We start from the raw sequence: 16,599 nt of genomic DNA, 5'->3' as shown, positions 1-16,599 counted from the left end.
AATATTTTATTTTTATTATTATTAATGTAGATATTTCTCACATTGACGTTGCTTTTTATCTGTTTGTTTTTGAGATAGAGTATCGCTCTGTTGCCAGGCTGGAGTGCAGTGGTGCAATTCCAGCTCACTGCAACCTCTGCCTCCTGAGTTCAAGCAATTCCCCTGCTTCAGCCTCCCAAGTAGCTGTGACTACAGGTGCGCACCACCATGCCTGGCTAATTTTTTTTTTCTTAATTTTAGTAAAGGCAGGGTTTCCCCATGTTGGTGAGAACAGTCTCCATCTCCTGACCTTGTGATCCACCCACCTCAGCCTCCTAAAGTGCTAGGATTACAGATGTGAGCCACCACGCCCGGCCTTCTTTTTTCTTTATTTTCATTTTAAATTGGCTTTGAAAGTATATCTGAAAGAGGAGACACATCCCAAATTTGAGCAGTGGTAACATTAATAGTGTAAGTTTCTAGCTCTGCAAGATGACAGTGTTAAAGGACAGCTATAATTTGAATACTTTGGTCCTACTGTGTAGAGGCCCCTTTCATCATGTAATTAACACATTTTTAAGCAGGCCTCTGGTAATGCTCACAGCTCGCATTTTCCCATCTGCATCTTGATTTCTCCATCTAACCTGGCTCATTTGTACACACCAGTCTCTTCCTAATATCCTTGTCTTGTCTTACTTGACACCACACTTTCTAGAAATTCGACTTTCCTTCTTCTTGCTTTCCTCTGCTTCAGAAACGTTCAGAGCCTGTCCCTGACCTCCCAGTGTAAATACCTCATCTTAATCAGCCAGGATTTTACTGCTTGGTGTAGCTAGGATGTGCTCCTGTAAAGTTTTCACTGACTTTGAGTTGAACTCTAAATAGGATATTATTTACTGAAAAAGCCAATTATCTTAATTATAGATATAACACATAACATTCTAATGCACAAAGCAAACTTAGATGATTAATTCTGTAAATCAAGCAAATAGGAGGGAATAGATGTAAAATTTGTGTTCTAGTAACATCGAGGCCCTAGGTATTTCAGAAATGAACAGGTTTTACTGAAAGTGATTTTGGAAAGAACCTGGTATTATCATCTTTAGGAAGTTTTGCTAATACCTCTTGATGTTAGTAATTTTGTAGTACAAGTTTAGAAATTTCAAAAATTGTGTTTCAGTCTTAGCCCTCATCTCCCAAACACATACAAAATGTGTAAGCACTGTCAAGAAACAGTGTTTTGAGAGTTCACAACAGAATGGCCGTGTGAAGAGCTGCACCAACATGCTCCAATGGAACAACCATTATTGATGAAAATCATATTTCCTTTTAGATTTTAAAATATATTATTTTTCTTATTTATTTATTTTAAAAAATGAAATGGGGACTCACTCTGTTGGCTAGGTTGTTCTTGGACTGGCCTTAAGCAGTCCTCCCACCTTAGCCTCCATGTACAATAGTACATGGCTATTTTACCACTTTTTCTCAGCTCTGTTGCATCCATGTTAGTGTGAGCCTCTGTTATCTCTTGCCTTTCTGTCTGCAGTAACCATTAACTGGACTCACCAGTTCTACTCTTCCCCTTCTGTATTAGTCTCTTCTTGCATTGTTATAAAGAACTACGCGAGACTGGGTCATTTATAAAGAAAAGAGATTTAATTGACTCACAGATCCACAGGCTGTACAAGAAACATGGCTTGGGGGAGGCCTCAGGAAACTTACAATCATGGTGGAAGGCAAAGTGGAAGCAAGCAAGCCTTACATGGCCAGAGAAGGAGGACGAGAGTGAGGAGGAAGGTGCCGCACACTTGGAAACAACCAGATCTCCTGAGAGCTCACTCACTATCACAAGAACAGTAAGGGGGATGTCTGCTCTCATGTTACAGTCACCTCCTACCAGGCCCCTTCTCCAACTCTGGGGATTCCAATTCAACATGAGATTTGGGCAGGGACACAGATTCAAACTGTATCACCTTTCCACTCCCATTTTCCTGGCAACACCAAGAATACTTTCTTTTTTTTTTTTTTTTTTTTTTTTGAGACGGAGTTTCGCTCTTGTTACCCAGGTTGGAGTGCAATGGCGCGATCTCGGCTCACCGCAACCTCCGCCTCCTGGGTTCAGGCAATTCTCCTGCCCCAGTCTCCTGAATCACTGGGATTACAGGCACGCACCACCATGCCCAGCTGATTTTTTGTATTTTTAGTAGAGACAGGGTTTCACCATGTTGACCAGGATGGTCTCGATCTCTTGACCTCGTGATCCACCCGCCTCGGCCTCCCAAAGTGCTGGGATTACAGGCTTGAGCCACCGCGCCCGGCCAAGAATACTTTCTTAACACACAAATTGGGTTATATTTCCTTTACTTAAAATTCTCCAGGAGCTTCTCATTACACTTAGAATAGGAATCATTTATCATGGCCTCCATAACTGTTGACTGTATTTCCACCTCCACAAGTCTGAAGCACTTGACTCTGCTTCAGACACACTGGCCACTTTCTGTTTTCTCAGTCACCCCAGGCTCTTGCCTGTTGCAGAACTTTGGCACTTGAGCATCTTTCTGCATAAAGCATTCTCTCTTCATTTTTTGTGTTGCCCTCTCTTCTTCCTCTAAGCTTAAATGTTAAATTCTTCTATAATCAATTATCCTTTATTATTTTTACCTCAGTCTTTGCTTTATTTACTTTAACAGTTATAACAATTAAAAGGAAGAAAATTCTCGTAGAATACACGAGAAATAGTAAACAAGAAGACAAAACCCAGGAATTGGGGTACAGGAATACCTTTTCTGCTGTAATAAGACCTTTTATACAATTTGAATTATTTAACATATACATGTGCTTTTACATTTTTAAATCTAGTTAAACTTTAAAATGCCCAATATTTAATGATTAGTAATCACTCAATATTGGTTTCACAATTGAGTGAATAAAAATGTTATAAGATGTATACCTCCAGTTTGTTTCTGTAATTTTCTAGTGCCAAATCAAAGAGGAAAACAGAAGATGAAAAATATCATACTTAATCCTAAAGAGGTTACATAATATTTCCTAGCTTTGAAGTCTAAGGCCCTCATTTACTTATCCAATCCTAATTGTTGGACTCTCAAGTGCTTTCAAATTTTTCACATTTATACATAATCGTGGGGAATGTCGCTCATATTTCGGAATATGTTTTTAAAATAAAGCCTTAGAAGTGGGATATTAAGGGAGAATATGAGTTTTATTATGAATTTTGCTGTTTCGCCAAAATTAAAAGGGGCTTGGTGTCATTCTGGAAGAAAACCCAACCTAGAACAGATAAAATTCAGATTTTTAGATCTAGAACCTGAAGATTCAGAATTGTGGAATTAATTAATACAACTAGAAAATTGAGGAGGAAATTGTTTGGGGATTGAGTGGAAGAGACTGTGTGGTTTTAAATGTGGCTTTACTTCCACAAGCTCTATGTGCTCAAGGTAACCTGCTGAGGTTAATGATCACCTTCTATAATAATTTGTGACATTAACTTTAGTCCCTCATCATTTCTCACCTAGGCTATAAAAATTATTCATGATATGTATCCTGCTAAATCTTTCTCTGTGCCACTATCAAGTCTTGTTCAACGAGGTCCATTTTTTAGAATGAGTTTCTATAAGCTTTTGAGTATCTTGGCTGTACTGAGATGAAATGTATAATTTAGGGCTATTTGACTTTATTTTGAGAAAAAGTAAAATGAAGCAACTTTCTGGTCTTTTCTTATCATATGCATATATTAAAATGCAGAGAGAAGGCCATTTCAGTTTAGTCATCAAACTTCATTAAACTTCTAATTGAGGAAGTAAATAAGGCTCAATATATATGTGCTGACTATATTCTTCCTTTCCTAACCCCATAGTTCAATTTAGGGACTTGTTTGCTATTATTTCTGGTTTGTAATGTGATCTTTAGATACCCCTCTTGTGTAAGCTTTACTATACTATTAGCACATCTATTCTTAGCTCAGATATACATTTTAATATCCTGTCATTTTTCTTCTGTATTTATATCGAAACTCAAGAGAATGAAAAAGAATAAAAATCAATCATACAGTGTTAAGTACTTTTGAATTGTCTTATTTTCCACTTTACTTTAAAATTTTTTTGGCAGAGAACAGTTTTTGAATTAAATATTGGTGAGATTGATATTTCTTAAATACTACATAATTATTTTTTTGCTTGGTTGATTACTTATTTACAATTACAACTCAGCTAAAGGCACACTATATTACATTTTCCTCCTGGACCACTTGTGTTACTGGAGGACAATAGGGATTTCAAGGATTTTAGAATAAGCCACCTTTCTGAAACATAGTAGGTTCAATTGTTGTAACCTCCCTCTCCAATAAAAGCATATAAATATGCTGGATAAATTACAACCAAGAGGTGGTAAGAATAGAGAATTAAAGTTTAAGTAAAGGGAAATCCTCTTGCTAGACGTAAAGATGGAGTCAAAACTGGAAAAATAACATTCAGGTAGATACGCTGATAAGGAAGGAGAATGGAGTGGAGCATTAATATAGGACTTGACACTTTGAGGTTTAAGTTTTAAATTTTCCATGGAAGGTGAGACATCGCCTGGGTCTGTACAAGGGGCACCTAGAAGTCAGTCCTCTAATATGAAGCCTGAAAGAGCTGTTCTTTATTTTTGAAGATGATGAGGTGAATGCTTCTGCCATGAGACATCAAAACTCTATGCTTATATTATTAGTATGAATTTATATTAACTCAGTAGTTGGGAAAAATCCATAGCCATGAAATTCAATGCAAAAAAAAAAAAAAAAAGAAAGAAAGAAAAGAAAAAGGCTTGGTGTCAGTTGTATAGCCTAAAAAAGTAAATGTATAACCCACTCCATATTGTTGCTTCCACACCTATGATGCATGGGATTCCTGTGAAATAACAACACCCGCTAAAGATGAGTTGTGATAAAATGTTAACAGTTAACAATCAATGAGGCAGAGTAAGCAAATGCAACAAATGAAAATCATGATCTTTTGGAATTTTATATAATAAACTATCAGGAAAAGAGGTAGCAAAAGAGATTCCTAATGAAGAAGAAAACATCATGAAAAAATGAAAAGAGATTTTTTTTTTTTGAGGTGGAATCTTGCTGTGGTGCCCACCTGGAGTACAGTGGCATGATCTCGGCTCACTGCAACCTCCGCCTCCCAGGTTCAAGCAGTGCTCCTGCCTCATCCTCCCAAGTAGCTGGGATTACAGGAGCCTGCCACCATGCCTGGCTAGTTTTTTTGTATTTTTTAGTAGAGATGGGGTTTTACCATGTTGGCCAAGGTAGTTTTGAACTCCTGACCTCAGGTGATCCACGCACCTCAGCCTCCCAAAATGCTGGAATTACAGGTATGAGCCACCGCACCTGGCCTGAAAAGAGGCTTTTAAACCCATACATTGAAAGAATATTGAGTGTATACATTCCAGCATTACTTGAGGCACTGGTATACAGTTTTTAACAATGAAAAATCTTTGTCCCCTTTGTGTTTAAATTCTAGTGGTTAAAGAGAAGTAAATAGAATTTCTAAAATTCTTTAAAAATATGTTATTAAAATAAGAAATCAGTGGACTACTTAAATAGCAAACAAGTATAGCTGAAAATGAATTAATAAACTCAAGTTATAACTTAAAATTTTAGCCAGAATACTACCCAAGGGGTAAATGCAATGGAATAACCTGAATAAATATTTAAGAGCAATAAATGATTGAATGAAAAGACCAGCATACATCTAGTAGGAATTCCAGAAGGAACAAATAAAGTACATGGGTAAGCTGCAATATTTGGAAAGGTTGACAATTTGTAGAACTTTTGCAGTGGATAAAATGTGCAGATAAAAGAAAAAAAAACGTTATAAGTAGGATAAATTAAAGTTCTATCTAGCTAAATTAAATAACTTTTGCAGAGGATAAAATGTCCAGATAAAAGAAGCAAAGTTTATAAGCAGGAGAAATAAAATGAATAGCATATCTAGATCAATTATGATGAAACTGCAGAACATCAAAGACAAAACTAGAAACCAGAGAAAAAATACGGCTTACCTAAAAAGAAATAATAATCTTAGCAGCAGTTTCAGAGGTCAGAACATTATGGAATAATATCTTAAAACTGCTGGGAGCAAATGGTCAATTTTGAATTCTTTACTTGGCAAACTATGACAGTCGTTGCTTGGTATCCATGGGAAACTGGTTTGAGGACCTCTTAGGATACCAAAATTTGCAGATACTGAAGTTCCTTATGTAAAATGGCAAATACTATTTACATATAACCTATGCATATCCTCTCATATACTTTACGTTATCTCTAGATTACGTGTAATACCTAATGCAATGTAAATGGTATGTGAATGATTGTTATACTGTATTGGTTTTTGTTGTTACTGTTATATTGTTATTTTTTATTGATTTGATTTTTCCAAATATTTTTGACACCCAGCTGGTTGAATCCACAGATGCAGAACCCCACAGAACAAAGAGCCTACTATATTTAAAAGGGGGAATAAAATAAAATGTCAGATAAAGACTTGGAGAGTTTACATTCACATTCACTGAATCAACTAGTAAAAGTTGATCATCAGGAGTAAAGAACTGAACCCAGAAGGAAAGAAATGTAAGAAGCAAGTGTGTACAAAGAGAATGGCAAATGTCAGGATAAACCTACTTAAGCACTGACTGCGAATAGCAACAATTTAAAAATATATCATCATTGGCTGGGTGCCGTGGCTCACCCCTATAACCCCAGCACTTTGGGAGGCCCAGACAGGCAGATCACAAGGTCAAGAAATTCAGACCATCCTGGCCAAGATGGTGAAACCACGTCTCTAGTAAAAATACAAAAATTAGCTGGGCCTGGTGGCGCACATATGTAGTCCCAACTACTCAGGAGACTGAGGCGGGACAATCACTTGAACCTGTGAGGCAGAGGTTGCAATGAGCCGAGATGGCACCACTGCACTCCAGCCTGGTCACAGAGTGAGACACCATCTCACATTTATACACACACACACACATACATACATACATACATACACACATATAAAATCATCATCATAGTTTAAAAGATCCAAGTTCCCAGAATTGTTCCAGAAGAGAGTAGAGCTATTGATTAAATTTAGTCTTTAAGTCAATTACTTACATTAAACTTTTAAAGAATAGAAATAGTATGTATAATTTCCAGAACTGTAGAGAGGTAAATAAGGGAATAAGAAAGCTCAATCCCTTTAGAGAGTAGAAATAAGAAAGAAAAAAAAAAAAACAAGAAACAATTAAAAATCATGATATTTGAAAAAAAAATAGCAATATAACCTCTCCTTCTGACTAAATTACATGCTAAGTATCTTCTAAAAGATATTTTAGAATTTGCCACTTGTTCAGAGCTTTGGCTTATTAGTATCTGAGGACAACGCTGTAATCCCCACACCATTAAGAATTTTACCACCTTCATATATGTCTAATTGTGCATATCATCTATTTGTATGTATCAATTATGTCTTTGTCAAGTCTCCCATATTAGAGGATTGTTCTCAATATACAGACAGATTTGCCTTTGTAACGTTTGTAGAACCTAATTACAATACTTGGATTTACCTGGTGGTAGGTGGGCACAACTATTAAAAGGAATATTTTTATTTGTATATGATGCTAAGGGGACTTTGTCCGTTTTTTGATGGAAGCTAATTTGTTGATACTCAGGGAGGAATAACACCAGAAACAATGGTATATATAATGATAGTGGTGGCGGTGGCAGTTGTAGCAGTAGCAGCTGACGTTTTTGAGCACTTCCTTTGTGCTAAGCATTACCTAAAGTATTTTTTTTTTTTTTTTTTTTTTTTTTTGAGACGGAGTTTCACTCTTGTTACCCAGGCTGGAGTGCAATGGCGCGATCTCGGCTCACCGCAACCTCCGCCTCCCGGGTTCAGGCAATTCTCCTGCCCCAGCCTCCTGAGTAGCTGGGATTACAGGCATGCGCCACCATGCCCAGCTAATTTTTTGTATTTTTAGTAGAGACGGGGTTTCACCATGTTGACCAGGATGGTCTCGATCTCTTGACCTCGTGATCCACCCGCCTCGGCCTCCCACAGTGCTGGGATTACAGGCTTGAGCCACCGCGCCCGGCAACCTAAAGTATATTATGGAATTGGTGTCATATCTTTATTTTACAGATGTGGAAACCAAAGCATAGAGAGGTTGACATTGAGACAGTTGCTTGCAACCATATGATATAATTCTTAAACTGCACACTTCATAACAACATGTATATATCAAATATATTTATCACAATTTTCCATTTTTGCATGGCTGTGCATTCATAGCCAAAAGTGGTTTATTAGTGGCAAAATGGCTGATGTATTCTAAAATTAATTTCAGCTGCTACTTATAAATCATGCTGTGCTTTCCATTTTATACCTAAAATTGAAGAATTTCATGAATTTAAAAGGAGTCAACGTGTAGACTGAATGAGCTTCAATTCTCATGAAATTAGAGCTTCAAGTACTCAGCCACATTTGGCTTAAGAGATACCAAGCCTTTCTTTCGTCTACTACTACTCTGTAGGCTGAACTTAATCATGAATCATATGTTGTTTTATGGCAGACTTCAGATTAATGACTATACCTTTTGTTTAAAATTAAATGTTAAGTATTTATCATGTTCAAACTTACTGCTTGAACATCTAGGCTGATGTGAAAGTTCACTTTAGTGATTATGTTTCTTCCAATGAGGGGAACATTTCTCCCATGGCAATTTCATTTTGGGCACTTATATTAAGGGCTAAAAAAAAAAAGTGATTTAAAAACATTATTTACATAAATAAAATTAGGTTCAATTTTATGAAATTAAAATGGCACCTAATTTTAAAATTTTATCTAATTTTACAAGTTGTCATAAATTATTCCCTACACTTTCAAATTCTGTGATACTTTTTTCTTATTTTAATACTCCTGTCATACCCATGATCCATTCTGTTTTATATCCTCTCTCTGTCTCTCTCTCTTTCTCTCTTTCTCTCTCTCTCTATATATATTATTATATATATTTATAATATATATTATATATATTATATATAATATATATATTACATATATTATATATTTATAATATATGTAATATATATATTTCTTACTTTCATTGTTAGATTATCAGTTTCTTGGGAGTAGGAACACTATTCTATATACATCCATAAATCCCACTTTCCACCCTCCTCTCAAGCGGTAAGTTACTGCTGCTTGGAGTGTGCATTTTCAACTGTGGCAACTATAAGGTGAGGTGTGCAGATAAAATTTAAGAAATTACCTCACATAGCAGGTAAAGCCAGGACACTGAAGGAGGATGATAAGAAAAAAATGGAAAAGAATTATTCTTCTCCAAACATGCCCTATATCATAAACAACAGACCATGAAAAGACGGCTAATCCTCAGATAATTGGAATGTGTAAATATTTGTCTTTTTTGTCCCAGCTTAAATAAGGTATAATTGATAATTAAAAATTTTACAGATTTATGGTGTACAATGTGACGTTTTGATATATTTATACACTGCTAAATGATTAAATCAAGCTTATTTACGTATCACCCTCATGTATTTTATAGCAGTGAGAACATTTAAGATCCACTCTCTTAGCAATTGTCAGATATAGAGTATATTATTATTAACTACATCACCATGCTATACAATAGCTCTCTAGAACTTCTTCATCTTGTCCAACTGAAACTTCGTCTCCTGTGACCAAAATCTCCTGGTTTATTCTCCCCAAACCCCACATCCCCCACCCTCTCCAATCCCTGGCAACCATCATTCCACTCTCTGCTTCTATGAGTTCTACATTTTTAGGAGAAATGTGTAAATATTTACTGTGTCTTTCCTCTGTAGTGATGAGTAGTTTCTCAGTCTTCATTATGTTAGTTCTTACTGTTCTGGTGGCTCATTTATCCAGCCTCTTGGTTGTGGTCAGGATAATTAAGGACCACTGTAAAAATAGGATCTGGAGTTTCCTTGATTGGAAATAAATGGAATTGCAATGGCTGTTTGTGGGCTGGTCCCTGTGAACTCACTCTCAGAATCATATTTTTTCTTCGTGCACCCACTGTTTGATGTTTCTTAGTTGTGTGTTGTGGTTTCTTTGTAGAAAGAGTTGATAATTTGGGCAGAACCAGATATATTATGGTCAAACGCTGTGTCCAGTTAACTTTCGTAATTCTTGATGTCTGTGAATTCTTCATTCTGGAGAAATTAGGGAATCTCCAAATGGCAATAACTGCCCTCCCCCACAACCCCCGTTATCATCACTTGGCTAGTCAAAGGACGTAATGACATTGAGGGCTTTAATCTATATTGCTCTAAACCTTCAGGTTGAAAACTACCATAGCTATCAGAATTTTAGTATGCATCCTGTTCTGAAATGCCTGCTTTTTCTTTTCCCCCATACTGTTTTGTCTGTTTGTCCTGTCATTTTCCCGTTCCCTTCCCTTATCCACTGACTAACTCCTCTCTGTTGACTGTCTCCTAAATAGGCCCTCTCTGTCCTTTTGCACTCTCTCCCCTCTGTGGCGCTTGCTGTCTAGAGAACACTGATGTATTTCTGTTTATTAATACTCTCCCTCCATCTATGTGTTTTTCTAAAACATTTTTTTCTCCTTTTCCTGTCTTCATTAATTTTCTTCAGGATTCACCTTCTCTCTGACCCAACAATTTTCTTTTCTCTTCTCCTTGTCTTGTTCTCTGTATAGTATTCAGCTTATGTGTTTTTTTTTGTTTGTTTGTTTGTTTGTTTGTTTTTTTAAGTCACTGCCGGTTACATGAATGCTGTCTTCTATAGGGCAAAATAAGAATCTTGGTCAGTTGTCCTCTCTCCAGCTTCTTTTGTAAATAGCATGATCTCTTTGTTTTTTCATTACTGTCGAGTCCTTTTCTCTTCTTCCTTTATATATACCACATAATGTCTCTGATCAGATCATTCATTGAGAAGTCCCAGTAAAATGATCTTCACTTGCAAAACTTACAGGATCTTAAGAATTTTGTTAAATTCATCTTATTCTCTACTGGAAATCATTGCTGATATAGTACATCAGGATTTGAACAGTGTTTTCCCCAGAAGGAAGAACTGTTATTATGTACTATGTCTGGCAAAAACTGGTCTTCTACAAAGACCAGATCCTGGTGATGCTAATGATGATGGCAGTGATGTGGGTGAGTATTTTGAAGGCAAAAGGACAGAAGTGGGAGGAGAACAGAGACACCAGTGATTAGGTGGGGGTAGAGTGTGAGTCAGGAAGAATAGCTGCTGGGACAGATGGATCATAACACATGTTCGTTTGTCTTCGTTCTCTTGCCTCTAGGTTTTAAAAGGCTCCAGTAGTATCACATAAAGTGTCTGAAAGCTTCACTGATAATAGTTGTCTCCATCAAATCATCCAGATGGCTTATTCTCGCCTTTTTCAATTCACATGGCCATGGAAAGACAGACACTCTCCATTTTATTGTCAGTCACCTCACTCAAACTGAATGGGGTGGGGCTGGAGAGGGAGATAAGGGGTAGTTAGGTTAAACTGGGATGCAGATTTGAAGTTCTCAGGATGTGCCAGACTTAATGTATTTCTCACGACAGCTCTTGGAGACATTCTGTTAGTGCACAGACTGGAAAGTGTGAGGACACGATCATGTTGTTATATCCCTGCCCTCCTTCTCTTTTCTTTCTCCTTATTACCCCTCATCTGGCTCTGATTTGGGCCTCAGGAGAGACTGCAGTTTCTCTCTGAGCCTAAAGCCTTTTCTTTTCTCTTTCCTTCTTTTTTTATTTTTTGTTTACAAATTTTCCTGACATTTTAACCACTCTATTGAAAAACAAGCAAACCAACAAACAAAATGCTCCTTTAATTGTTATTGTTTGTTTGCTCTATTATTGAAAGAGAGTAAAAGGGAAGCTCTTCCTCTAGATATGGGACAAATAAGCTTTGCATTTTTTTTTCATCACAGCATGATCTCTTTTTCACACCTTTGTTCTTATACAGCATTATAATACTCTAAGTCATTATTGGGAATATAACTTGTGTGATTTGTGCATTATTGAGAGAAAGGTGGTGATAAGTAATGACGTAGATAGAGGATCTAAATCTAACGATGTAGATTTATCATCTTGACTCCACTAAGCAAATTTATCTTTAAATCGACTTTAGGTTAATGATGACTGAATGTTTTTAAAACTAAGTCACCTTTCACTGGTTTCATTTTCTATTACTAATATAGTAAATATAGATGGGAGATATTTTTGTCCTTCTTATTTTATCACATAGAAGCCAGGCACGGTGGCTCACACCTGTAATTCCAGGACTTTGGGAGGCTGAGGCAGGCGGATCAGTAGGTCAAGAGATCGAGACCATCCTAGCCAACATGGTGATACCCGTCTCTGCTAAACAAACAGATTAACTGGGTGTGGCGGCACGTGCCTGTAGTCCCAGCAACTTGGGAGGCTGAGGCAGGAGACTCGCTTGAACCCGGGAAGCAGAGGTTGCAGTGAGCTGAGATCGCACCACTGCACTCCAGATTGGCAACACACTGAGACTCCATCTCACACAAAAAGAAAAAAGAAAAAGANAAAAAAAAAAAAAAAAAAAAAAAACACAGGGGGAAAGGGTGGGAGTAGGGTGAGGGATAAAAGACTACAAATTGGGTTCAGGTGATAAGTGCACCGGAATCTCACAAATCACCATTATAGAACTTACTCATGTAACCTGATACCACCTGTTCCCGCAAAACCCATGGAAATAAGAAATTAATGAAATAAATTGGATATCTTAAAATATTAAAACATAGGAAGATAAAGGAAGAAGGCATTAAAAAGCTGAAAGGGAAGCACTATCTTTGGAATATGTATACAGACATATTCACAATGATATGACATTAATTTTCTTTTTACTTCTTGCCTGGGAATTGAGAAAATAATATATGATAAAAAGTGTTATGCATCTTTTGTGTATCCCACTATGGTAATGTGTCACTATAATTGGAGTAACAATAATAATTTTCTCCACTTTACTAAATTCCCTTTTGTTTGTCAAAGTGTCCTGTATCCTGTTAAATTCTCCTCACTAGAAAATAATGTCATCATAAATTTCTACTGTATATATTATTAATATGGGTTTCATTGTCATCAACTTTATTATGTTTTGAGAAAATCTCTATCAATATCCTTCAAATCCTTAAATTAATATGTCTTCGGATTTATGTTTATGCTTTTGATATTTTATAAGCAGCCATTCATAGGTCTTATAGAGTGGTTTTCATTTTTTTTAGAAAAAACCTCCAGTTTTGACGTCAGTATATTTTAGGGCCAGGTGACCTTCGTCTGTCGCTGGAATGAATGTTGGTACAGGGACGTGCTCCACCAGACTGGGGCTGGAGGAGAGATTTGGGGGTTGGATGCCAGCCTTCCTCTTAGAGTTCTGCTCATTTTCTCCACTTCCTATGAACCTCCTTATGAATGGCAAATTCAGATGTTGAAGTTGGAAAAGTGTTATTCAGATATGATTCATGTAGATTCTGTCGATTTTGTCAGAATATTAACCCTTAGTTTAAACCATGATAACTCTAAATTTGGGCTTGTTGTAGCTTATCAGTTTCTATTTATGCTATTTCTGTTCTGTTTTTAACTTGGGTATCTCTCACTTGTTTTAGGTTTAGCAGTTTCCTTACAGCTATTGCACGGAGACATTGAACAAATCAGAAGAGAATATTCATCCGTATTTTCTCATGGAGTATCCATAACGAGGAAGCTGGGATTTTCAAATATTATTATGCCTGGTAGGTGTCTTGGGATGTACCAACATGATGAAATATGGGTATACTGTTTGTTTTTGACATTTGATAAATTTTTCAAATTGCCGGCTTTGAAGCATTCTCATGGGCCATGCTGAAGAATGAAATGAGGTATGTGACTGTAAATGAACAAAATTTTTTCTAAAATATCCTTTTTAGTTTAATTTCTACATGTTTCCTTTTGTATAAATTTTCTTGTCAGTGATTTGAAGCTCAAAAATATGTTTACATTCTGATTATACTAAAGTGGTTAACTTGTGGGGGCCGTGGCTACGTTTCATTATGACCAGAAGAAAGAAAACTGAGATAGTGTCCAGAAAATATTTACCCCTTGATGGAAAATGTTGGTGAAGTTGCTTAGAGGATATCCTAAATTTTGATTCAAGCTTATTGAACACTCGTTAGCCATATGTAATTAAGCAGCCATATGCACATATTATGTATACTTCTACACCTTTTCTAGATCTGTTTGTGTGAATGATTTAGATCTATATTGGCATCCCAGAAAAGATTCTCCACAAGTGGAAAAGACATGGGTTAAGGAGATTTACACTGTGAAATGAATAGCAAATTTATGGAAACTGATGCATCTGGGAGTGGGTCAGCCCTAATCTCTCCACTAATATAAAATTTTAAAACCACACCCCTTTACATGCTTATGGAAATTTAGGGTTTTCTGAGTGTGTTCATCTACAACCTATGAATTGGGCAAGAATTGTATATTTGCTGATGAGGAAGGATGTATATTTAGCAAAAATTGATTTAGTCAGTGACAGGCATTGATTATCAATTGACACTTTGTGTCAGGAACCAAAAGTTAAAAGATGAGTTCATTCATTCTGCAAATAGATATTTAGCACTTTCTGTGTTCAAAGTTATTCTTCCAGATACTGGGGATATAGTACTGAACACAACAGAAAAACTCATAGCACTTTGTAGTAGGGAAAATGATAATAAATATGTAAGTAAAACATGTATGTTCAAAGATGATGAATGCTAAGGCGAAAACCAGTGTAGGTAAAGGGCCAGGGGACGTCTTAGGTGGTAGTGGGTGGAAAGATGGAGATTTTAGGTAGGTAAGAAATTTAGGTGAGAAAGTTGTAGGGTAGAGACCCAAGAGACATGAGAAAGCCGTACAGATATGAGCATTCCAGGCAGAGCAACAATAAGGGCACTGGTCCTGCGGCTCTAGAAGCCTGGCTTATTTGAGAAAGGACAGGAGGCCAACTTGATCAAAATACAGTACTGGGGATGGGAGTAGAGATTCGAAGAGGGAAGTCATGTGGGACCTTGTAGGTCACACTTCACACTTTGGCTCTTACTCAGAATGAGGAAAGAAGCAGCTAGAGGGTTTGGAGCAGAGGTGTGACACTGCTTTCCATTGCCTCAGGATCACTGTGGTCGCTGTGTAGATTATACCTGGAGGGAATGTGGGAGGGCAGCAGAGAAACAGGGAGACCAGTCTGGAGGCTTTTTAAGCTAATCCAGGTGAGTGGTGATCGTGGCGTGATCCAGCAAGGTGTTAGCAGTGCAGATGGTGAGAGTAAGACCTGTTCGTGCCTTGAGGGGGATTACAGTCCATAGGCAGAGACAGGCTGTAATCTGAAAGGGGTTAGAGAAGGGGGCACGGAGAGCACAGAGGAGGTATAGAATCTTGTTGAAAGAGTCTTGCTGAGATTTCCTGGGGAGGTAACACCTGAGCAGGGTCTTCAATGCCACCAATTCTAGGCCCACATCCCCCAAGTCTCTTTGTTCTCCACTGCAGTAATAGCAAGTACCTGCTTTAATAGTGAAAAACTATGCAGTCATATTCAACATGGCTGTACCTCTGATGTTTGTTTCTTTGTTTATTTGTGTTTTTATTTTTAGAGATGAGGTCTCACTCTGTTGTCCAAGTTGGCGTGCGGTGGTGCAGTCATTGCTCACTGCAGTCTCGAACTCCTGGGCTCAAGTGATCCTCCCACCACAGCCTCCTGAGTAGCTGGGAATACAAGCACACAGCACCACACCTAGCTAATTAAAAAAAAAATTTTTTTGTAAAGATGGGGTCTCCCTATGTTGCTCAGGCTGGTCTTGAATCCCTGGGCTCAAGCTGTTCTCCTGCTTTAGCCTCCCAAAATGCTGGGATGATTGGCTTGAGCCACAGCGCCCCCTACCTCCAATGTTAAGAGGAAATTTCTGGCCTGGTGCAGTGGCTCATGTTTGTAATCCCAGTACTTCAGGAGGCCAAGGCAGGTGGATCACCTGAGGTCAGGAGTTCAAGACCAGCCTGGCCAACATGGTGAAACCCCGTCTCTACTAAAAATACAAAAAATTAGCCAGGTGTGTGGTGCGCACCTGTAATCCTAGCTACTCTGGAGGCCGAGGCGGGAGAATCGCTTGAACCTGGGAGGCGGAATTTGCAGTGAGCCAAGATTACGACACTCCAGCCTGGACAACAAGAGTGAAACTCCATCTTAAAAAAAAAAGGATATTATGCTCTAAAAATTTTAATTTCTAAAAATTCTGTGGAAGTCACAATTTTATGAGAGGATAGCCTTCTAAAAACTTTAGAAGTTTAAAAGCCAGGCCAGGCGCGGTGGCTCACGCCTGTAATCCCAGCACTTTGGGAGGCCGAGGCGGGTGGATCACGAGGTCAAGAGATCGAGACTATCCTGGTCAACATGGTGAAACCTCGTCTCTTCTAAAAATACAAAAAATTAGCTGGGCATGGTGGTGTGTGCCTGTAATCCCAGCTACTCAGGAGGCTGAGGCAGGAGAATTGCCTGAACCCAGGAGGCGGAGGTTGC

General features: G+C 37.7%; 1 protein-coding gene across 1 annotated transcript in view; it reads left to right on the top strand.

Moving 5' to 3' along the window:
* DOCK4 (dedicator of cytokinesis 4) overlaps positions 1-16,599 on the top strand; it is a 402,523-nt gene that overhangs the window by 282,189 nt on the left and 103,735 nt on the right. Inside the window, exon 13 of the mRNA XM_017535020.2 lies at positions 13,670-13,795. Coding sequence (XP_017390509.1) covers positions 13,670-13,795 — 126 coding nt within the window. The remainder of the gene's footprint in view (positions 1-13,669; positions 13,796-16,599) is intronic.

The sequence above is a fragment of the Cebus imitator genome, unplaced genomic scaffold (assembly GCF_001604975.1).
Source record: "Cebus imitator isolate Cc_AM_T3 unplaced genomic scaffold, Cebus_imitator-1.0 Scaffold90, whole genome shotgun sequence".
Lineage (NCBI taxonomy): Eukaryota > Metazoa > Chordata > Mammalia > Primates > Cebidae > Cebus > Cebus imitator.
Note: the sequence above shows the minus strand (reverse complement) of the source record. Positions and strands in the feature narration are given on the sequence as shown.